This window comes from Gracilinanus agilis, chromosome 4 (assembly GCF_016433145.1).
Source record: "Gracilinanus agilis isolate LMUSP501 chromosome 4, AgileGrace, whole genome shotgun sequence".
Taxonomy (NCBI): domain Eukaryota; kingdom Metazoa; phylum Chordata; class Mammalia; order Didelphimorphia; family Didelphidae; genus Gracilinanus; species Gracilinanus agilis.
In genome coordinates, this window is record NC_058133.1 from 60436714 (window position 1) to 60462238 (window position 25525).

Consider the following 25525-nt stretch of genomic DNA (forward strand, 5'->3'; position numbering starts at 1 on the left):
TGAAAGGATCCATTTAACATTCAGGGAACACCAGTGGGCAGCTAGGTGACCCAGTAGATTGAGGAGCCCAGAGATAGGAGGTCCTGAGTTCAAATGTGACCCCAGATACTTCTTAGTTGTGTGACCCTGGGCAAGACACTTTACTCCCACTGCCTAGCTTTTACCACCCTTCTGTCTTGCAACCAATACAAAGTATTGATTCTAAAATACAAGGTAGGGATTTTTTTTAATTAAAAAGAAATTCAGAAAACACTTAAATTTTTTAAAAGATAGAATTTCCACAAAATGGAATATTAAGTTTATTGTTTTTTGAAGAATTTTATAAAAAAACAAGAGGTTTAACAAAGTTTATTTATTCTTGTTTTAATTATATTTCATTTTATTCATTATTTAAGTTTATAAATCACAAAATTGCTCCTTAGTATGTAGAGAAATGTAGAAATGCCTCACTGTCACTGGTAATTAGCATCAAAATGCCTGTCTTTCAGCACCAAATCCTGGCCACTAGAAAGAATTTTGTGTAGTTGTGTAACCCCTGCTCTCTAAGAGCTTACAACCCAAGAAATGCTAGAGATACCTTAGAGATGGGAAGAGGGAAGAGGAGAATGAGATGGATGTGAGGGAAATGTAATGCCAACAAACGAGCAGGAATGGAGTTAAATATGCTTTATTCTTAGGGCTCAGTCATTTCCCTCACAGTGGGATTGAGAGAGTAGAGTAGAACCACAGAAAGTCATAGCTGGAAGAGACCTTTGAGATCACCCATTCCAGCTATTTCATTCTGCAGATATCGGCTAATGAGAGCCCATGAAGTTGAAATGTTTTGCCAACTTGCACAAATGGCTAATCAATTCTGTTCCCCAAGGACTGAGAGGCAGCACTGAGGATGGATGACTCATACACCCAGGACTGGCTGCACTCAAGTTCCAGGATTGTTTTGGGGGGGTTTTAAATCGTAGATCATTTCTAATGAGTTCAAGGGAAAAGGGCTTCCAGTTACATGAAAGGCTGGAAATGTGGCTGTAGGGAGATGACTATGTATATGAACTCATATGTATGTGAATTTGAGGAGCCCTGAGTGTGGAAGAAAATCTGACTTCCATGAACACTTCCCCTTATGGGCTCTTCCTGTGGAATAAATACAAGGTCACTTCACAGGAGGTAGCCTAGAAGTTCAGGCTGACCATAAGATCCATGTTGACCAAGCTAAGCATTTTCTCAGCAAGGCTGGATGGTGGATGAAGGAGAGGAAGCACTGTATAAACAGAGCTGACTAAGTGATAGGAAAACCTGCTCTGGGAGCACTAAGGGGAGACTATTCAAAAGTAGGCTCTTTCTGGTCTTTCTCCCCTTCTTCCATGTAGAATTTTAGGCAGCTCGGGTCACCGAGTGCTGGGCGTAGGGGAGCCCTGCCCAGAACTCCACCTGTCCTGATTCCCGCCTTCCTCGTCATCATTATTTCTTCTTCTTTGCATTTCTGTCTTCTCTGAAGGTTCCTGATAGTCCTCTCGATTCCTGAAAGTCAGGGTGGGAAGAAGGAATTATTATTCATGACAAATTTCAAATTATTGGGTTCAAATCTCATTATCACTGTCATCCCTCAGTAGTAGATTGTCTTGTTAGATACCTGGGTCTTAAGAGGAGCTGGGACAAAGATCTTTGACCCAGAGATTCTGCTGCTAGGCATATAAGCCATGGAGAATAGTGATAAATATTAGGGTCCCATATTTTTATATAATATAGTAAAATTACATAAAATATTTATTATGTATTAATATAGCAAAATTATATATAATAAAATTAATATATATAATAAAATAATTACATAGAACACATAATTACATATAATAAATATAAATAAAATAAAAATATGTCATTTATATAATTATATTTAAAATTTACATATACATATTTATGGAAACCAATATACTTTTTGGAGAATTTTCTGGGGTAGCAAATAACTGGGAATGAAGTAGATGTCCATCAACTGGGGAATGGTTACTCACATTGTGGCACACAAATGGAAATAAATTTTATTGTGTTATTAGTGAATATGAAGAATTCAGAGAAGCATGAAAAAACTTCTATGAACTGGTGAAGAGCAAAGAACCAAGAAAACAATAACTACAATGATGTAAATGTAAATGACAACCAAAAAAACAATTGAAATTGAATTCTGTAAAATTACAATGATTTATTTTTGTTCCCCCAAAAGAGATTAGAGAAAGTAGCCTTTTCTCTTCTTTGTAGAGGAAAGGGAATATGGTTTTGGAACACTACGGTTAATATTAGACATTTTTGATGTCTTTATTAATTTTGCCATTTCCCCTCTCTTTTTATTCACTATTTTTATTCTCTCTGGCAAGGGAAGTAGAGATATAGGTGAAATAAAAACAAAAAAAATATCAATAATAATTTTTAAAGGGTCTGGGATCTAGTAAACTTCCCACCTCTCTGGAATCTTCTGATCTAGTAAGTGGGAATGTGAAAGGGGTAGAGGGTAAATTCAAGTATTATATTAGAAGGGAGTTTTCAATTAAATTAACAAGAACTTATTGAATGTTTACTATGTGCCAGGAATTGTCCTGAGCTTGGGAATAAGAAACAATTCTTATCTTCAAATAGCTTACATTCTAATGGAAGAAATAACACATACATAGGTATATAGAGAATACAAACAGAACGAAGACAAGGTAGTTTTGGTGGGGAGGGTACTAGCTACGCTGGGCAGGTAAGGATTCCTGGAAAAGGCGGTGCTTGAGTTGAGTTTTAGAGGAAACTAGGGACTCCAAAATGTGGGATTGAGGAAGAAAAGCATTCCAGAAATCAAGGACAGGCAATGAAAAGATGCAAAGGCTGGACCACAGAATGTATGGAGGGGAGTAATCTTTTTGAAGCCTGACAAGGTAGGAAGGGGCAAGGTCATGATGAACTTCAAATGCCAGAAAAAGTTTCTAATTGGTCTTAAAGACAGTAGATGTATTGAGTATGGGGATGACACAGTCAGATCTACGCCTTAGAAAATCTCTTTGGGGGCTGTTTGGAGGGTGGATTAGAGTAAAGATATTTAAGTAGAGAGACCAAATTAGGGGGCTATAGCAATAGATCAGGTAAGAGATGATGAGCTCTTGAAAAATAATGTAGTATTTGTGATTGGGGGAAAAAGGGGAATACATGAGATCTTATGGGGGGAGAAAAAAAAAAGATTTGGTAATGAATGGCACTCCATATCCTTACTTTCTTTGTAGCAAAAGTCCAATACCTACTCTGTACAGAGAAGGAGGGGTAGAGTATTGAGGGGAAGGGATACTGGGTTTAGAGAAGACTCAGTCTCTGCCTTCAAGTAGCTTATAATAGTCTATTGCCACAAATAACAGAATAACAGATTTACAGCTAGAAAAGATCTCAGCAGTCCTCTAGCCTAAACCTGTCATTTGATATATGTGAAAACTGAGACCCCGGAAAGTTAAATGACTTGCCAAAGTCACATAAGTAGTAAGCATTTGAATCTAGCTCCCCACACTCCATTTTCAGCATTCTTTCTTCCATACTACATTTGTGCATGCGCGCACACACACACACACACACACACACACACACACACACACCCCACTATAACTAATAAGGCATGATAAATGAATTAAAGAAGCAGACTTCTACATGAGATCCACTAATAGGGAGCGAGGGAGAAAGAAGGGGGAAATGGAGGAATCAGGAAATCAGAGAGGCTGTCTATAGTTAAGCTTTCAAGAATGGGTAGAAATTCAATAGGCAAAGGGGAAAATATTCCTGGCCAAGGAACAGCATGAGCAAAGTTTTAGATAGAGGTAGGAAAGTACAGTGTCTGATTGGGAAACAATGGGCAAATCAGATTTGGCTGTATCATGGAGGGCAGGGGAGCTAAGGTATAATTTAGGGCTTGAAGTCAGAATAAAGGATTTAGAACAGTGACCCTAGGAAACAATAAGCATAAAGCAGAAGGATTATCTAGAAAACTAGGTGGAATAATGGATAGAATGCTAGGTCTGAAGTCAGGAATATTCATATTCCTGAGTTCAAATCTGGCTTTAGACACTGACTAGCTATGTGGTCATGGGCAAGTCACTTAACTCAGTTGGCTTCAGTTACTCATCTATAAAATGAATTGAAGAAGGAAACGCCAAACTACTCCAGTGTCTTTACCAAGAAAAACCCAAATGATCTCAAAAAAAGTTGGACATGATTGAAAAGACTCAACAATAACAACAAAAGAAGGATTATTGGACAGAAGTGAGGACCCAGTTTAGCAACTCTGGTACTGAAATTGGAGACTTTTCAAGAATAATTTTCTACAGCAGATTAGTAGATAGACCTAGAAAGCTTTGTTTATTTCCATACCCAGAAGAGACTATAAACTTTATCCCATAGCTGGAGATCCATCCATCCATCCATCCATCCATCCATCCATCCATCCAACAAACATTTATTTGCCAAGGCAGTGGTAATCTCTATCAAAGCAGAGATACTCTCAGAGAAACAAGAAGAGTAGTGTTGAAGTGTGATACTTTACAAATCTCTTTTCCTATTTTATAAACCCTTTTCCTAGAGGCAAACAGCCTCTTCCAGGAAGGGGACTGGAGCATATGGGAAAAAATTTATGGTTTTGGATCAATTGTTTTCCAACCAGGATTTAGAACTGGAAGGGGCTTTAGAGATCATCTAATGACTAGTTGGGGTAGTTTAACCCAACCCCCTCATTTTCCAGATAAAATAACTAAGGCTCAGAGAGAATTCATGATTTGCTTAAGGTCACACAAAGTATAAACAGAATGAATTAAAAAAAAAAAAAAGCAGGGACCAGGCACTGTGCTAAGCTCTGGGGATGGATGCAGATATGTTGTTGAAAGGCGTTCTTTTCCACATCTCCATGTCCTGGGTTCTCTGGCTTTAAGGCCAAGCTAAAAATCCCACCATCTCCAGGAAGCCTTTCTAATTCCAGCTTAATTTAAGTGCCTTCCCTGTGTTGATGATTTCCAATTTATTCTGTCTATGACATGTTTGCACATAGTTGCTTGCACATTATCTTCCCCTTTAGACTGTGAACTTGAGAACAATGACTGGGTTTTTGTTTTTTATCTTTTGAAGTATTCCCACCCTTAGCCTGGTGCCTGAACATAGTGGGTGCTTAAGGCATGCTCATTGACTTGACAAGCAAACAGGACAGCCCCTGCCCTGGAGGAGTTTATGTCCCAATAAAAGGACATAAAACCTAACAAAAGAAACTAGAAAAGTGTAGGAGATGAAGCATGACTTGGAAATGGCCAAGAAATAGCTAGGTCTTCTGGATTCCAGATCCGATGCTCTTTCTTGCCATTCTGCATGGATCTACGGGGTAACCTTGGCTCATCTTCCCCTCCACAAACTCACGGAGAAACAGTATTACTCACGGCCTCTCGCTGTCTTTCTCCTCACTGCCCTTACAGCAGCAACAATACACAATGATGCCGATGATGATGAGGGCAGCAACCACACCTCCCGCGATGCCAGCGTACAGGGCGATATTCATTGAGGCTGTGAGGGAGCAAACCAGATGGGTCACCTGAGGAATGCCTCCCCAAACGCCAAACCTTGACCATTTTTACCCCTATAAAAGCTTTATTCTTGAACAGCTTTGCCACATTTTAGCCATTCAGTCTGGTATAGAGTCTCCTAGGAATGACTCCTTCCATTCTCCTGAAGGTTCATGACTCTCACTGCCATTTTTTTTAAACGCTTACTTAAATAGGATCAATTCTAAGACAGAAGAATGACAAGGGCTAGGCAATTGGGACTAAGCAACTTGCCTAGGGTCAGACATCTAGGAAGTATCTGAGGCCAGATTTGAACCCAGGTTTTCCTGATTCCAGACCCAGTCGCTGTCCTCCCTTCATTGTCATTCTTAAGAGTAGCTACTGCGTGACTCAGGATAATGCCCAAGGAACTGGACCATATGGCCACTCAAGGGCAAAGGTTGGCCACCTAGTAGTGATACAGAAGAGGCCAACTAAGACATTAGCCCCAGTGTAATACAACCAGATTGGGTGGGTATTAAATCTGAACTGGTTGTAGAATATTAGCCCAAGCCCAAGTCATTCTAAGACCAAAGGATTCTAGGAGATGAAACTGGAAGGGACCTCAGGGATCACTGAATTTAGCCTACAAAAGAGCAATCTGAGACCCAGAGAGGCTGCTGATTTTCCCAGGGTCATGAATTTTTAGTAGTAGAGCCAAGATTCAAACTCAGGTCCCTTGAGTCCAAATCCAATACTTTTTTCTACTATGCTATGTATTATTTGGAACTAGCCTAGACTTGGGGATTCTAGACCCTACAGTAAGTTCTAAATCAAAAAGGTGGCTCTGGGTGGTTTTCACTACAATTTATTACCCCAGGGAGGGTCTTCAGGGTCAGGCTAAACTTCTTTGGTCCAGTTTCAATAGTCCTGCCTCATTCTAAGCTTCCATTTCCACAGTGGACTAGATTGGAAATGTGAGAAGAAAGAGGCAGCTAAATTGCTCAGTGGATAGAGTTCTGAAGTTGGAGTCAGGAAAACCTGATTATTTCCAACTTTAGAGGTTTAGTAGCTGTGTGAAATCTCTCTTACCTTAAGTTTCCTCATCTAATAAAATGGGGATAACAATAGTTATAACCTTCCTGGGTTATTGAAAGGATAAAATGAGATAATATTTGTAAAGTACTTTGCAAACCTTAAAGCTTTCTATAAATGCTGACTTTTATTGTTATTATTAGAGTAGGGAACAAGCATAAGCTAGCCTTTCTGATCAGTCCTTTTGACATCTCCTGCTCCTGCTTCCCTCCTCTTCTGGCCCTTGACATTCTTCATTCCCTTTTTCCCTCCCTCCATGGATGAGCTCTTACGAGGTCGGACAGCAACAGTGATATTACAGAACTTGGTCCCCATTTCATTGGTAGCGGTACAGATGTAATAGCCAGAGGTATCTGCAGAAATGTTTTTCAAAAGCAGGGTCTTTCCTGTGACTGAGAAAGAAGAAAAGTTCAAGGTGAGAAACAAGGTTATTCAGTCTAAGATGAAGAATATTTCACTCTGAAATGAGTGGTGCTTAATGGATCTTTTTGAAAAATATTTTATTTTTCCAATTATTTTGAAAAAATTTTTAACTTCTGTTTTTCAAAATTTTAAGTTCCAAATTCTCTCCCCCTCTCCTTCCCCTCCCCACTCATTGAGAAGGCAAGCTATTTGATATAGGTTATGTATGTGGAGACATGCAAAACATTTCCATATTAATCATGTGAAATAAAACAGACCCAAAATTCCCCAAGCAAAATAAAGTTAAAAAAATATGCCTCAATCTGCATTTAGACTCAATCAGCCCTTTCTGTGGAGGTGGATAGTATTTTTTCATCCTAAGTCCTTCAGAGCTATCTTGGATCATTATATTGCTGAGAATAGTTAATCATTCATAGTTGATCATCATACAATATTACTGCCACAGTGTACAGTATTCTCCTGGTTCTGCTTACTTCACTTTGCACCAGTCCATGCAAGTCTTTCCAAGTTTTTCTGGAAGTACCCTGCTTGTCATTTCTTATAGCACAATAGGATTTCATCACAATCATATGCCACAATTTGTTTAGTCATTCAGCAATTGATGGGCATCTCCTAGATTTTCAATTCTTTGCCACCACAAATAGAGTTACTATAAATATTTTTGTCCATATAGGTTCTTTTCCTTTTCCTTTTTAAAAAACTATTTGGGATACAACATTAGTGATATTGCTGGGTCAAAGAGTATGTACAGTTTTATAGCTTTTTGGTATAGTTCTAAATTGCTCTCCAAAATAGATCAGTTCACAACTCCATTAATGGGGCTTTGGTTCCCAATTTTCTCACATTCCCTCCAATATTTGTCATTTTTCTTTTCTGTCATATTAGCCAATCTGATAGATATGAGGTGATACATCAGAGTTGTCTTAATTTACATTTCTTTAATCTTTAATCAATAGTGATTTAGAGCATTTTTTCACATGACTATAGATAGCCTTGATTTCCCATCCGAAAACTCTTTATTCAGATCCTCTAACCATTTATCCATTGAGGAATGACTTGTATTCTTATCAATTTTACTCAGTTTTCTATATTTTTGAGAAATGAGGCATTTTCAAGATAAACTTCTTGGAAAAAAGTTTACAGATATGATTGCTATGTATTTCCTTCCATCCTTTACCCACACTGTTTATTCCCTTCTCTTTCTCTTCTTCCACCGTTTCCCTCCTCAAAAGTGTTTTCCTTCTGACAAGCACCTCCCATCCTTTTATAAGCCCATGCTCCTTTTTTTTAAAAATTTTAAACATTTATTAATATTCATTTTTAACATGGTTACATGATTCATGCTCCTACTTTCTCCTTCACCCCCCCACATTCCCCCCACCTATGGCCGACACACATTTCCATTGGTTTTGTCATGTGTCCTTGATCAAGACCTATTTCCAAATTGTTGGTAGTTGCATTCGTGTGGTAGTTTCAAGTCTACATCCTCAATCATGTCCACCCCGACCCATGTGTTCAAGCAGCTGTTTTTCTTATATGTTTCCTCTTCTGTAGTCCTTCCTCTGGATGTGGGCAGCGTTCTTTACCATAAATCCCACAGAATTGTCCTGGGTTTTTGTATTGCTGCTGGTACAGAGGTCCATTACATTTGGTTGTACCATAGTATATCAGTCTCTGTGTACAATGTTCTTCTGGCTCTGCTCCTTTCACTTTGCATCAGTTCCCGGAGGTCTTTCCAGTTCGCCTGGAACTTCTCCAGTTTGTTATTCCTTTTAGCACAATAGTATTCCATCACCAGCATATACCACAGTTTGTTCAGCCATTCCCCAATTGAAGGGCATACCCTCCTTTTCCAGTTTTTTGCCACCACAAAAAGCTCAGCTATAAATATTTTCGTAGAAGTCTGTTTATCTATGATCTCTTTGGGGTACAAACCCAACAATGGTATGGCTGGATCAAAGGGCAGGCATTCTTTTATAGCCCTTTGAGCATGATTCCAAATTGCCAGCCAGAATGGTTGGATCACTTCACAACTCCACCAGCAATGCATTAATGTCCCAATTTTGCCACATCCCCTCCAGCATTCATTATTCTCCCCTTCTTTCATTTTAGCCAATCTGCTAGGTGTGAGGTGATACCTCAGAGTTGTTTTGATTTGCATTTCTCTAATTATTAGAGATTTAGAGCACTTTCTCATGTGCTTAATGATACTTTTGATTTCTTTACCTGAAAATTGCCTATTCATATCTCTTGCCCATTTATCAATTGGGGAATGGCTTAATTTTTTTATACAATTGATTTAACTCCTTGTATATTTGAGTAATTAGACCCCTGTCTGAGTTTTTCGTTATAAAGATTTTTTCCCAATTTGTTGTTTCCCTTCTGATTTTGACTACATTGTTTTTGTTTGTACAAAAGCTTTTTAGTTTAATATAATCAAAACCATTTAATTTGCATTTTGTAAATTTCTCTAACTCTTGCTTGGTTTTAAATTCTTTCCTTTCCCAAAAATTTGATAAGTATAGTATTCTGTGTTCACTTAACTTATTTATAGTTTCCCTCTTTATATTCAAGCCGTTCACCCATTCTGAATTTATCTTGGTGTAGGGTGTGAGATGTTGATCTAGACCTAATCTCTCCCATATTGTTTTCCAAATTTCCCAGCAGTTTTTGTCAAATAGTGGATTCATGTCCCAAAAGTTGGGCTCTTTGGGTTTATCATACACTGTCTTGCTGATGTCATTTACCCCAAGTCTATTCCACTGATCCTCCTCTCTGTCTCTTAGCCAGTACCATATTGTTTTGATGACTGCTGCTTTATAGTATAGTGTAATATCTGGTACTGCTAGGCCCCCTTCCTTCACATTTTTTTTTTCATTATTTCCCTTGATATTCTTGATCTTTTGTTATTCCAAATTAAATTTGTTATAGTTTTTTCTAATTCGGTAAAGAAGTTTTTTGGTAGTTTGATAGGTATGGTGCTAAATAGGTAAATTAATTTGGGTAGAATGGTCATTTTTATTATGTTAGCTAGTCCTACCCATGAGCAACCAATGGCTTTCCAGTTGTTTAGATCCAGTTTTATTTGTTTGGAAAGCGTTTTGTAGTTGTTTTCGTATAATTGCTGTGTTTGTTTTGGTAGATAGATTCCTAAGTATTTTATATTGTCTAGGGTAATTTTAAATGGTGTTTCTCTTTCTACCTCTTGCTGCTCTAATGTGTTGGAAATGTATAGAAATGCTGATGATTTATGTGCATTTATTTTGTATCCTGCAACTTTGCTAAAGTTGTTGATTATTTCTACCAACTTCTTAGTTGATTCTCTAGGATTTTTTAAGTATACTATCATATCGTCTGCAAAGAGTGCTGACAGATCGAACACTTTGTTGGTTCTCTTCCATTTACTAGACTGTTTGCTAGAGAGGAGAGCCAACCAGGAGTGGACCCCTCACATCTTCATTTATATCCTAATTCTGTGTGCCTCTGGAGAAGTTAGTTAGCATTTGTGTACCTCAATATAATCTAAAAATCTATAAAAAGAAGGTAGTAATGTTTGCCCTACCTGAGACCATACAGCATTGAGCATTAAGGGATTTGAGAGATCATTGATATTCAATTTTACCACTTTGTAGATGAGGAAAATGAAGCCTAAAGAGGTGAAATTGACTTGTCCTAGATATATAATGATTTGCCACTTCTTTCTCTAGCTCATTGTACATGTGAAAAAACTAAGGCAAACAGGGTCAAATGATTTTCCCTACGGTCATACAGCTAGTAAGCGTCTGAGGATGGATTTGAACTCGGGTCTTCCTGACTCCAGGTCCAATTCTCCATCCATCTGTGCCACCTAACTGCCCATATATGTTTATATATTAGAGTACTTTAATGTTCACAGTGTTATACAGATGTATGTATATCTATAGGCATATCTCTATTTCTATCTATGTATCTATCCATCCATCCATCCCTCCCTTCTTTGCTCTCTCCATCCATCCATTCATCCATTCATCCATCCATCTCTTCATTTATCTATCTATCTATCTATCTATCTATCTATCTATCTATCTATCTGTCTGTCTGTCTGTCTGTCTGTCTGTCTGTCTGTCTGTCTGTCATCTGCCAACTTTGTGTTGGGGTCAGCCTGAAATAGCATTTTTCAACTTGCAGAATAGTTTCTGAGCAGTTGGTCATAGCTTGCTGAAGGTCCTACTGCCATCTGGTGGCTATAGTCTAAATATGAGCTTCTTTATCCAACTTGAACATGAAATGAACTGAGAATCTAGGAGGCCATGCCAGTGTTCTGATACCAGGATTTGGCAGAACATCCACAACAAGTGATATTCTATGGGACAATTCACTAGGAGAGAATTTAATACTGTCTTTCCTACACACTAGACTTAGAGGTGTTGTGAGGTTCAAACGAGATAATGGATATAAATCTCTATGTACATTAAAATACTGCATAAATGCACATTATTGTTGTTGTTGTTGTTGTTATTATTATTATTATTATTATTATTATTATTATTATTATTATTATTATTATTATTAACCTCCAGTCACCAGAACTCATCTGGTGATCACTTCATTTCCTAAATCTTCTATTACAACACTCCTGAGTTCAAGCATTGTTTAGAGAACAACAGGGGGTGGTGGTGTTGGTAAACGTTTAACAAGACTGAAAAATATGTGAACGCTCTCTTAGGTTTAATTTTCTTTATGAACACTTTTTAGGGTCTAGATCAGTGGTTCCCAAACTTTTTTGATCTACTGCCCCCATTCCAGAAGAAATATCACTTAGTCCCATGGAAATTAATTTTTTAAAAATTTTAATAGCAATTAATAGAAAAGATAAATGCACCTGTAGCCATCACCGCCCTTCCTGGACCACTGCAGCATCCACCAGGGGGCAGTGGTGCCCACTTTGGGAATCACTGGTCTAGATAATCAACAAGACAACAAATGAAGCCCTGATTTGTAGCCCTGTTCTAAAGTATAAATGCTCACACTGAAAATTAAACAATGGTTTCTCTCAAGTGGATTTGAGCTAGCTCCAGCACACCCGTGTCTCTGCTCTCCCTTGGGCACCAGGGAACATGGCTCGGTAACTTTGGGGTGGTCTGCCTCTGCTTAACCCAGTTTCTCTAAGCGACTGGATAGCATGAGGCTCGTAGTCCAATTTCACCAAGACAGAAATATCTCTCTGTGGTGCTGAATCTGATGATGCACAGCTAGAGAGGGGTAAGTGATAGTTCCCAGAAGGATGGAATTATATTGGGGTTGGGGGATGGCTAAACACATGTATTTATAAATACACACATCTAGTGGAATACTATTATGCCACAAGAAACAATGAAGCAATGAAGATGATGGTTTCAGAGAAACCTGGGGAGATTTATATGAACTGATGTAGAGTGACAAGAGCAGAATCAGAAGAACAATTTATATGACATCTTGTAAAGATGTAAACAACTTTGAAAGTCTTGAAAACTGATGAATGCAATGACCAACCACGATACCAGAAGAATGCTGTCCACCTCCTGACAGAGGAGTGATAGATTAAATATCTAGAATGAGATACACATTGTTTGTTATGTCAATATTTAGGACTTTTTTCTGCTTTATACATATTTGATGTGAGGTTTTATTTTGTTTTGTTTTCTTTTTCTTTTTCTGGGGCTGGAATGGGAGAAAGAGGAAATAAATGCTAATTAATTAAAATATAAACTTTAATTTTAAAAAGTATGGATATTACTATTGCCAGGGACTTAAGGAATGATGGGAATTAGTTATCATACAAAAACCCATGAAGGCAGGGCTCAGGGACAGAATTAAAGTGGTGCTATAGAAAAGGGACAATTATTGAAAGACATTGTGATCTACTGGATAGAGAGCCAACTTTGGAATCAATATGACTTGAGTTCAAATTTTACCTCTGCTGTAAGCTGACTGTGTGACTCTGGGCAAGTCACTTGATTCCTGTATCCCAGGCAACTGGTACTAAAAATGGCAGAATAGTTGCATATAACCATTGATCAAAGAAACTCCCTAAATAGTAGATTACAAGACAAGACTAAAAAGGAAGAGAAGGAGGAATCTCAAGAGATGCACACCATTCCCATTGAATAATTTCCAAAAGTACAGAGGAGACAAAAGGTTTAACAGGAAGAACACGGGACTGGGAATCAAGAAATCTATGTTCCGATGTACAACATGACCGTAGGTCAGTTTTCTCTTCTGTAAAAGATAGGGACAATTGGACAAGTTGATCTCTGAGGTCCCTTCCATCTCTGTGAGCTTATAATAGTATGAAACTATCCCACGCATTAGACAAATCACTGGTCCTGCAAAAATTAGATTTGTGTTCAAGACATTCTCTACCTGTGTGACCTTGGATAGATCAGTGAGGCTCCCTAGTCCTCAATTCTTCACCTGTAAAATAAGGGGGTTGGTCTCAGGTGCCTGAGGTTCCTTCTAGCTTTAGACTAGTTCGCTGAAGAGCTAAGAAACCAGCTATTACTGCTGCAGTGCGGCCACCCTGTGGACAACGAGATAAATGACATCGTTGTGCAGAGCCACCCCTTTTCTTAAATCTCCATCTACCTGTTCTGGGCTTAGCTGTCAAGTAGACCAGGTTTGTCCTTCTATCACTCTCCCTTCCTTCCCCCCATTACTTAGTAGCTTCATGCCCTCTGTCCAATGAGTTTAGTTCTAGTAACTTTTATTATTTTTATGATTTTATTTTATATTATATAATTAATATTGCATATTGTTTATATATTCATAGTATTAGAATATTGGATGCAAATACATTTCATATCATATTATTATAATGTTATATAACTATATATTAATATATTATAGCATTATGTATTATAGAAACATTTATATATTGTATTATTGTATGACTATATATTATGTTATAACATTATATATTATATAAATATATTTATATGTTGTTTTATTACATCACTATATATTAATATATAACATTATGCCTTTACATTATATAAGTATGAAATATTATTATATTTATACCTAATTCATATAATTAAGTTATAATAATTTATTATTATTAATTTGGTTCTATTTGGTTCCATTAACTCTACCCAGCCCACCTCTCTCAATCAGCCAATCAGAATTCATTAAACTCTTGCTATAGGCTAGGCACTATGATGAAAGGTAGGGAGTCAAAGACAAAAACAATCATACAACCCCTTTTCTCAATAACTTTGCCTCTCTCCATCTCATTTAATAAAGACAGCATGAGAGATTTTGTCAAATACTTTGCTGACAACTTTAACTGTGCTATTAAGACATGCCTCTCATCTACTCTAATAACATCTTGGCTTCCAGTCAAGTCCACAAACATTCATTAGATGCTTCCTCCGTGCTAGGCAGCGGGCTGGATGCTGGGTTTACAAAGAAAAGGCATGAAGGGTCCCGATGCTCAAAAGCTCACCATCTAACGGGAGAGGCAACATGCAAACATGGGACAAAGCGAGCCCTGCAGGGTGTGCTGACACCTGGGAGATACCTGGTGGTGAGAGTGGCCGTTCCTTGTTCTCCACGTCAAAGCCCTTCCAGCTGTACTGGGGGGCTGGGGACCCCTCTTTGGACTGGCACGTTAGCTGGATGTTGTTTCCGTACACAGTTTCCCCCTCAATGCCGCAGTCTGGTATGGAGGGTGCCACTGCGAAGAAGGAAAAGCCAGAGAAGGTCTCTTAGGTGTTGCGTGTCCTTCTGCCCCTCGCCTCCCCATTACACAGGATCCCTAGAGCTAAGCACACTCATTCAGTCAACAAAGCACCTACCAAGGTGCCAAGCATCGTGCCAAGCACTACAAAGCAAGGTCAAAGGCAGTCCCTGCCCTCCAGGAACTCACAGGCTAATGGGGGAGACAACACGAAGACCCCTGGGCACAGTCAAACAATTGCTAGTTATAGCTCTGGCTCTAATGATCAGAATTTATTTTCCTCAAGTCTAAATCTTTAAGGCTGCAACTTCTACCCATTGCTCCTAATTCTCCTCTCTGAGGCCAGGCAGAACAAAATGAATCCCTTCCAACTACTTGAATCCACCTATAATATTTCCCTGAAGTCTTCACGCCTCCAGGCTAACCATCTATAGTTTTCTTCAACCAATTCTTGTAGAGCACCGTTTCAAATTTTCTTAGTGTCTTGTTTGTTCTCTGGCTCGCTTCGGCATCCAGGGGACACTGTTTGCTCAGTAATGTTCACTCAGCGCCTCCCATTTGTTATTGTGGCGCTCAGAAGCCTCAGACAGAATTCTTCCATCTTGGTGTTCTCTCAAACAGTGGCCTGGGAGCCCCTATTAATCAATCTACAAGTATTTATTAAATGTTTACTCTGTGCTAGCTCTGGGGATACAAATTCAAAGAAGAAAACAATCACAGCTCTGAAGAAAATGACATTCTAACAAGAGAGGGAGCAAACACACACACATATATTTGCTTATATATATGTATTACATATAGGCATATGGAGAATAAATATTAAGAGAATACATACAAATAAATATTTCAATGTAAGGTAGTTAGGAGAGCACTAGCTCTTGGAAGGACCAGAAAAGGCTTCATGATGGAGCTGTATCTTGAAGGGAGAGAGAGATTTTGTCAGGGGAAGACAAAGAAGAGTGATGGATGGCCAGTGCAAAGGGAGATGGAATGCCTTGTGTAAGAGAACAAAAAGGTTAGTTTGCCTAGATTAAAGAATATGGGAAAGGGAGTAAAATGTAATGAAATTGAAAAGATAGGTTAGGGCTAGGTTGTGAGAGGCAGGAGAGCAGCTAGGTGGTTCTGTGGATGGAGAGGCAGGGAGAGAGATGAGAGATCTTGGATTCAAATCTGATTATTGGATACTTCCCAGCTGTGTGACCCTGGGCAAGTCATCTAACTCCCAATGCCTAGCCCTTGCAGCTCTTCTGCCTTGGAACCAATATACAGTATTGATTCTAAAATGGAATGTAAAGGTTTTATTTTAAAAAAAAACTAAAAACAGTATTTTATACTTGTTCCTAAAGGCTTTAGGGAGCCCATGGAGTTTATTGAGCAGGGCAGCAATAAGGTTAGATCTATGCTTTTGGAAATTCAACATGGTGGCTAGATGAAGGATGGATTTCAATGGGAAGGGACTTGAAGCAGGAATATCATGTAGGATGCAAGTATAACAGTCCAAATTAGGAAGCAATGAAAACCTGAGCAGGGCTGGCAGCTGTGTGAGTGGGTAGGAGGGGACGTATGGGATGTGTCATGCACAATTGGTCAATGACAAGATGACCAGTTTAAGAGATTTGGATTAGGAAGACCAGTTATGAGGTTATATTAATAGCTTGAATTAGATTGATAATGATAGATAAAGAGACATGGTAAAGAAAGATATTATAGGACTTAGGGATTGGAAAAGATATGGGGGAATGGAAGATAGAGATTATTCCCAAGTTTTGAACCTGAATGGTTGAGAGGATTAGTAGAAGGAGAAAACAGCACTCATAATTTATAAGACACTTGATAGTTTTCAGAGTACTTTCCTCATAAAGTCCCATAAAGTAGCACGTGTCAGTATGCCTATTTCACAGATGAGGAAACTAAGGCTCAGAGTTGAAGTAACTTGCTGGGGATTACATGACTAGCAAATGTCATAGTTAGGAGAAAACTACACACCTCCTGAATGGGAGTAGAGTTCTCTTCCCTCAAAGTCTTATTATCTCTCCAAGTGAGGAAGAGGATACAATTTTATTTTATTTTGTTTTTCTAAACCTTTACCTTCCATCTTAGAATTAATACTAAGTATTGGTTCCAAAGCAGAAGAGCAGTAAGGGTAGGCAATGGGGGTTAAGTGACTTGCTCAGAGTCATACAGCTAGGAAGCAGCTGAGATCNAGAGAGAGAGAGAGAGAGAGAGAGAGAGAGAGAGAGAGAGAGAGAGAGAATGCGAGCACACACACTCCAGGGACACAGTCAGGATTGGTAGGGCAAAAGTGTAAACTAGGTTCTCCCTTTTGATTTCCCTTTCTCAGCTTATTTCCCAGATTTACCCTTCTCTAGTCTATAGTCTCCATGATGTTGTCCCTGCATCCAATAAATGGATATTTAAATGTGCTAGTTTTTTAATGTTTTCCTTTCTCAAGAATATTTGTAGAAGGAAGGCAATCCTTGACACTAAAGTCTAATGATAACACCTCAAGCACCAGAGAAAGGCCAAAGGAGAAGATAAGGAGAGGGGGGATGTGGGAAGATAATATTGGTCTCTCTAGTAGTGCTAAAAGCAGCACACAAATACTGAGGCACTCTGCTTATGTGTAATGCTGTCTCTAGACCTAGTTTATAGTCTCTGGCAGCCAATCAGTGGATGGAGCTGACCACCAAGTTATCCAAGGAGATTTCAGTAGAAATATAGGTGCCACATTGCCCAAACCTTCTACTTTTCTCAATCCCTCCTCTTCTTCCCAAGAGGATGTAGGCTTCTTACTGGAGGAGTTGTTAGAGGCTTATCCCATTGGATGAATCCATATCGTGCAGTAAGTGTTGTCTTATAAGAACATGGTAGTGTTGCGGCCGAATCTCGGGCCACTCGTAAGACCTTGCTGGGTGTTTCCACAGTGATGGCATGAGATGTTCCCCAATCTAAAATAGAAGTAGAGAGCGAGGTGAGACAAATATATAAAGCTGGAAATAATGCCTTTTCAAAGAAAACCCATGTTTCTGTGAAAGTGGAATTAATCACCTTGAGTACCTCCAGACCAGCAGCCCCAACAGAATCAAGAGCACAGAAAAGCCACACAAGAGCCAGAAAAGATAATGAGCAAAGAACAATAAATAGCCAGAGCTATATTTAACTTGGGAAAATTAAAGCATTGTCCCAGGGTGCCAAAAAGGGGTGTGGGAGGAATAATGACTTGCTTGGAACTTAAATTTGGAGAGGACAGATTTCAAAAGGTTCAATGGAAAGATAGGCATTATTCTATGAATTAAAGATCTTTAGGGGAAGTTAATTCAGGAGGCTAGGGAAATCCTCAACAATGAAATTCTGAAGACAAAAGAGAAATAATTCTGACAAGTTGGAAAAAAATGATTTGTCTGAAGACATAGATGCGGATGTCTAGGGAGCTCATCTACATGTTTAGATTTTTAGAAGACACATACAGGTTATAATGATTATAGTTGACCCTGAAAAGGAGAGATTTTGCAACCCTTTCCTACTATGCAGAGTTGGGAGCCTACAGGTGTGGACCAAGTAGTGGACAAGCATTTATTAAGCCTTTACTATGTGCCAGGCACTAGAGATAGAATGAAAAGTAAAAATAGACCTTGCCTACAAGGAATTTGCCTTCTAAAGGGGGAGAAAAATGTAAATAAGGCAGGCGATTAAGGGTGATCTCAGGGCAGAAAGCAGTAGCAGCTGAGAAAACCAGGAAAGACCTCCTGTAGATGGTGAAATCTGAACTGACTCTAGAAGGAAGATAGGGGAAGTAGGAGCTGGAGATAAGAGCATGGAGCATTCCAAGCATGGGGGACAACCAGTGCAACAGTATGGACTCAATCAGCTATTTCCATGATTTTCTCAAGCTCCATTCCACAGTTCATGGATTAGTAACAAAAGAGGCAGGTAGAAGAATCTATCAAATATATATTTGGAGTTTGGCAAAGTGGGACAAATTTGGTGGCAAAATAGAATTGGTTTCAATAGAAAGATGCAAGGGATTTGAGAGCATAGGATAATGTGAAGTTAAACAAAAATATCAGTAATTTAAACATATGTAGGTATAAACCATTTTGGAAAACAATATTAAATTATACTAGGAAAGTGGTCATTCCCATTGATCCATCCAGTGATTCTATTACTAGACAGATACTGCAAGGAGGTAAGTGACAACAAAAAAGATTCTAAGTACAGCAAAATATTTATAACAACATCTTTTTGTGGGAGCAAAAAGCTGGAAATGGTAAATGCCCCCAGACTGGGGAAGGGACTCAACAAACTGTGGTATGTTAATATGAGGGAATATTAATGTGCTTTAAAAACTATGAACATAAGGAATGCTAAGGAGCATGAAAAGATATATATGAAGTGATGCAAATTGAAATAAACAGAGCCAAAAAAACAGTAAGCACAACAATGTAAAAGAAAAGAACAACAAACAATTGATATTCAATGCTCTGAAACTATATTAACTAAGCTTGGCCCCAAAGAAGAGAAATGAGAAGATACCTTCTCTTGAAACTCTGAAGAAGGGGACAGTTGATGGCATTGGATACTGAAAAGAGCATCATTCTTTTTGGATTCTTTGAAGAAATAGTTCTGAAGAGATTTCCTCCTTTTCCTTTGTTCATACTTTATTTAAAGGAATCGCTCTCTGGAAGGAGAGGTCAGGAGGAATATAATGGGAAATATAGGTGATAGAATAACAAACAATATCAATAAAATGTATTTAAAAAGGAAAAATATAAATAAGTTATATTGATATAAGTACAGAGGGTAGGAACAAGAGCAGGCAACTGAGGATGAACGTAGGAATGTGACCCAAAGACTGGCCAGGAAAGGTAAATACAATGAAAAACGATATTTTTAAAAGTTCTAATGGGGAAAAGAGGAGGATCAAAGGAGCTATAGGCTCAGGGTGGATAGGATAGTGAGATCTGACAAAAGGAGGAGACTGAGCCGCTCCATTGTTATTTTGCTTCTGTTTTCTGCCGAGGAAAATAACCTTTAGACTAGAAAGGACAGAACAGAGATGGCTAATAGGGAGTTGATTCCCAAGATAAGTGGGGAACTAGTAAGAGCACCTACAGTAGATGCTTTTGATGAGTTCAAGTCACCTGGCTCAGATGAACTATATTTATCCTCAGGGTCTGAAAGGACTGGTGGAAGTGATTGCAAAACCACTGTCAGTGATATTTAAAAGATTATGGAAAATAAGAGAGTTACTGCAGGCGTGGAGAAGAGTAAATGTTGTCCAGATTTTTTGAAAAGGGAAGAAAATAAGGTCTGCAAAGTAGGCCACTGAGCTTGACTTTGGTTTTGATTAAATTCTAGAATGAATGAACAAAGATATGGTTAGTAGACACTAAAAAAATGATAGTCACCAAGAACTAGCATGACTTCATTAAGAACAAGCCATGACAGACTAACCTTCTTCCTATTTTTGACAGGAAACTAAATTATATTAAGACACCATTATGGATGTAGTTTATTTAGATTTTATCAAAGCATTTGATAATGTATCAAGATATCCTTATTGTAAAAGGTAAAGAGATGTAGGTGAGGCAATAACGGTGCAGCTAAAAAGAGTTTGAAACTGGTAGAATTGTTGTTTTTCAGTCTTGTCTAATTCTTTGTGATTCTGTGTACCATAGAATGCCAACACTGACCATTGGTTTTTCTTGGAGTGATTTGTCATTTCCTCCTCCAGTGATTTAAATCAAAGAGAAGGTAAGTGACTTGCTTAGAGTCACACAGTCAATACGTATCTGAGGCTGGATTTGAATTCAAGTCTTCCTGACCCCAGACCCAGGTCTCTGTCCACAAGCTGCCCACCTGCCAACTTACTGAATAGCTAGACTCAAAAAGTAGCCATTAATGATTCAAGGTCAACATGGAAGTGGTATCCAATGGCTCTGTGCTATCTAACATTTCTATATTTAGATTTAGATAATAATCAGCTATATAGTTGATTTAGATAAAATCATAGATTGTCAGCTTGTTAAATTTGCAGGTGATAAAAAGCTGGGAGTTTTATCTAATATCTAGGGTTTTGTTTCAGAAAGATCTGATAGGCTAAAAATGTAAGTGGATGAAATTAAGAAAGATAAATGTAAAGTCCTACACTTTGATTAAAAATAATCACAAGTACAAGATAGAGTATATACAGTCAGATCATAGTTTGTCTGAATAATGTCTGGGGGTTTTAGTGACATACAAGCACAACTCGTTGGCACAGTGGGTAAGAATGCTGGACTTGGAATCAGGAAGATCTGCATTTGAATCCCACCCCAGACCTTAATAGCTGTATATCTCTGGGCAAATTGCTCAATTTCTATCAGTCTCTTTAAAATGGAGATAAGAAGAACATGTACCACTCAGGGTTATTACAGAGGCTCAAATGAGATGAGAAACGTACAGCACTTTGCCAAACTTTAAGCACCCATGAAGGCTAGCTATTACCAAATGAGTCAACAGTATGATGGCAGCCAGAAAATCCAATTGAGTCTAAGCTAATTTAAGAAATGTATAGCTTCCAATCACAACTACAACCACAACAGAAATGTTGTACTCTGCTCTAGTCAGAGCACATTTAGTTCTGGACTTCAGAGTTTAAGAAGCATATTAATAAATTGGAGAATATCAAGACCAAAAAGCTTTAATTTTTGTGGAATGGACCCCCTTGGTGGTTTAGAGAAACCAATGGATCCCTTCTGAGACTACTTTTTAGATAGTTGAAGGGTATACTAAATTTCAATTAGAGATTTGTGAAAATAAAGACATGATTTTTTAAAAACTATGCAAGTTCATGGAAATCCTGACATCTATTGATAAGCCCTTTGGGGGTCCTTGGCTCCAGGTTAAGAACTACTGATTTACAATGACACATGTAAAACCCAGTGGAATTGCTCATTGGCTATGGGAGGGAGGTGAGAGGAGAGAAAGAACATGAATCATATAACCATGGGGAATTTTTCTAAACTAATTAATTAATTAATTAAACTTAATATTAAAAAATAAAAATAAAGTAGCATTTTGTTCTTACCTCCCAACAAAAGAACTACTGATTTAGAAAAGGGCAACTAGAATGATGAAGAGTGGTGAGATCATTCGTTTTGAGGAAGAAACCAGAAACTTTTGACTTCTAGAGTAAAAGACTACAAAGGTGAAATGATAGTTATCTTCGAAAATTTGGAGAGCTGTCTATAGAATAGGGATTAATTAGACTCATTCTATTTTACCCCAGATGGCAGAACCAGAAGGAATGGACAGAAGTTACAAAGAGGCAAATTTGATTTGGTATTAGGAAAAACTTTCTAACAGAGCTGTCCAAAGTAGAATAATCTGCCTTGGGAGGTGGAGATAGTTCTTCATTTCAAGGTCTTTAAGCAGAAACTGGATGAGATGAGATATGTTTTAGAGAGACCATCATACCAGTGGTGGGTTGAACTAGATGGCTCCTGTAAGTCCCCTCCAACTTTAAAATGTCATGATTTTTCCATGTAGTAAATTCCAGTGTAGCAATTGTCTGACTATTGTCCTCCAGCCTTGAGAAGGACCACAATTTTCTCTCCCATTGTTGTTCTATTGTCCTCCACCGGTAAAGGAGAGCTTGCCTCTGGAGGTGCTGTGGGAAACATTTGTATAGTTGTTCTTGCTATATCTTTGAAGTAAATATCCCTTTATAAAAGGCAATCCATGTTGAATGATTAAATGGGACTGAGACAGTAGTCACTGATGCCCTAACAATCGGGGAACCCATAATGAGGGGTTTAGTCTATGGCAGTAGAGGAGAAATATCTCCACAAACATTTCAGGGTACTCTAGAACCCTGAGGAATTGATGTAGTCACATAGATCTGAGAGAGTGAACCAGTGCATACACACTATCAATTAATCAGTCAATCAATCCCTAGTAAGCACCTACTATATGCCAGGAACTATATTAGGTACTAGGGATATGAGTAAAAAAAAAATGAAACCATTCCTACTTGTAACCAGTTACATTTTAATGAGGGAGATAACAAGTATATATAATAGCATCAATAAAAAAGTTAACAATATGTTATCCACATACACCTTCAAAGAAGTTAAATACAAGGTGGTTTGAGAGAGAAGGCACGAATAATTGGAGGAATCAAGAAAGTTGTCTCTTGAAGGAAGAGACTCTGAAGAGGGGAGATGACCAGTGTAAATTCATAGAATCTGGAAATGTACCAATGTGAATGAAGGTCAAAGGAAGATTTGCTTGGCTGGATTGCAGAGTAGGGAGGTAGAATAAAGGTGCAATGAGACCAGAAGGTAGGTTGGGGCCAGATTGCATGGGGCTATAAAAGCTAAATCAAAAACTTTATATTTCATTCTAGAGGCCACTGAAGTTGGTTGAGTAAAAGAATCATATTGTCAGACATGCATTTAAGGAGCATTCATTATATTGGCATCAGTATTGAGGGAACAGGTCAGGAAGGGTTAATTGACTTGCTTACAATTACACAGCTACTAAGTGTCTAAATCAGAACTTGAACCCACATTAAAACACTCCAGGAATTATGGCCAAAGGGCTATAAAAGAATGCATACCCTTTGAGCCAGCAATACCACTACTAGGTCTGTATCCCAAAAACAAGGCTGGGGGAAAGGGCTTGTTTGTAAAAAAATATTTATAGCTGTGTTTTTGTGGTGGCAAAGAATTGGAAACTAAAGGGATGTCCCTCAATTGGGGAATAGCTGAACAAATTGTGGTATATGATGGTGATGGAATACTATTGTGCTGTAAAGAATGATGAACAGGATGATTTCAGAAAGATCCAGAAAGACCTTCATGAACTGATGCAGAGTGAAATAAGCAGAACCAGAAGAACATTATAAACAGTAACTACAATATTGAAGGATGATCAAATGTGATAGGTTTTGCTACTGACAACAATTCAATGATCCAGGACAATTCTGAGCAATTTATGAAAAAGAATGCTATCCAACTCTACAGTAAGAATGGTTAAAGTATAAATGCAGATAAAAACATATAATCTACCACTTGTTTTTTGGGGGTATATGATTTGGGGTTTTGGTTTTATAAGATTACTCTCTATTACAAAAATGAATAATTTGGAAATATGTTTTGAGTGATCATACATGTATAACCCAGATTGAATTGCTTGTCATCTCTGAGAGAGGGGAGAGAAGAGAAGAAGATAACATGAATCCTATAAATTTGGAAAATGTATGTGGAAATTTGTCATTAAAAGAAAATAAAGATAAAACATAAAAAAAGACTCCAGGTCACTGCCGTTTCTAATTTTCCACAGTGCCACTCCACTGTAGCTTGCTATCCTGTGAGATAAATAGGGTGATTATTATTATCTTCATTTTATATGTAAGGAAGCTGAGAGTCAGAGAGATTAAGTCAATTAGCCAAGGCCACATAGCCTCTAAGTGACAAGCCAGTCATCATTTTATAGAGAAGGAGACTGAGGCTCAGAACTGAAAAGCAACTTTCCTAATTCCATGCAGCTAATGAATGGCAAAGCTTACACTGTCCAAAAGTGAACTGAACTGCCTGGGGAGGAGGTGGGTTCCCACTCCCCAGAAGTCTTCAAGCAGAGGTGGGACAATTACTTCTCAGGCATATTGGAGTGGGGATTCCTTTTATGTGTAGGTTGTTATGGCCAATGAGGTCTCTTCCAATTTTCAATCCCTTTGGTTCTTTGACTCAAGAACCTTCAAGTTCCAAGACTGGAGTTCATTTCCAATATACTGGACTATAGGGATCAGCATTGGACTCCATTGTGCTGACTGTAGTAGAAATGGGAATTTGGGACTAATCCTTTTAAATAATGGAGATTCATTAAGAGATAATGAAAGGTTTCTAGATAGCACAATGAAAAGAATGCACAAGAGGATAATTTAATGTGACATTGGTCCATACAAAGCATCCACACTCATATCACTTTAGCTTAAACCCTGGAGAAACTGATATTATTCTTCCACATAAGAAAATCCATTTTCATTAAAAAGATACAAAACAACCCATCCCTCATTCTTAAGGAGTTTATACAGAAGGGCAAAAGTCTGATGGAGATACCAAATAACTCTAATATGCACTTTTGAGGAGTGTCATTCTTCAGGGAGCTCAAGACATTTCACAGACATAGCTCCAGTCTCCTGAGGGAAGGCATAAATACCACCAATGCACAAATAATTGTTGGGGAAAAGTGAAGAAGCAAAGGAAGACAAACAGGAAGCGCCTGCAATGTATACAGAAAGAACAATGGCTTTAGTGGTTAAATGTAACTGGGACATTAGCTCTTGGGCCCCTAATAATGAAGGGGAACACAGCCTAAAGGGGTCAAGATGATAGCTTGCTACTGATTAGGTATGTGACCTGACAAGACATTTCTCTATACAAGTGGGGGATCCTAAAGCCATAGGATGTAAATGAAGGTCAGAGAGAAGATAGGCTTGGTTGGATTTCAGAATGGGGAGAGAGTATAAGGTATGTATTCATTTACAGATGATGAATCTGAGCCCCTGAATGAATGAACAAAACATTGATTAAGCCCTTACTATGTGCAAAGCACTGTGCTGTTATGGTGAAAAGTAAGACAATTCATTCATATTCATATTCATATTCATATTTCTCTCTCTTTCCTATCTCTCTCTCTCTCTTTCCTATCTCTCTCTCTCTCCTCTCTCCATCTCCTCTCTCTCTCTTCTCTCTCTCCTCTCCTCTCCTCTCCTCTCCTCTCCTCTCCTCTCCTCTCC

The 25525-nt window shown here is 38.3% G+C and overlaps 1 protein-coding gene across 1 annotated transcript in view; it reads right to left on the reverse strand.

Annotated features, from left to right (window-relative positions):
- Window positions 1–1244: 1244 nt before the first annotated feature.
- Window positions 1245–25525, reverse strand: part of GPA33 (glycoprotein A33) — a 53977-nt gene continuing 29696 nt past the window's right edge. Inside the window, exons 3-8 of the mRNA XM_044674867.1 lie at window positions 17536–17690; window positions 17102–17135; window positions 14584–14739; window positions 6896–7015; window positions 5427–5550; window positions 1245–1515 (exon numbers count right to left, since the gene is read on the reverse strand). Of these exons, the coding sequence (XP_044530802.1) occupies window positions 1383–1515; window positions 5427–5550; window positions 6896–7015; window positions 14584–14739; window positions 17102–17135; window positions 17536–17690 (722 nt within the window). The 3' untranslated portion in view covers window positions 1245–1382. The remainder of the gene's footprint in view (window positions 1516–5426; window positions 5551–6895; window positions 7016–14583; window positions 14740–17101; window positions 17136–17535; window positions 17691–25525) is intronic.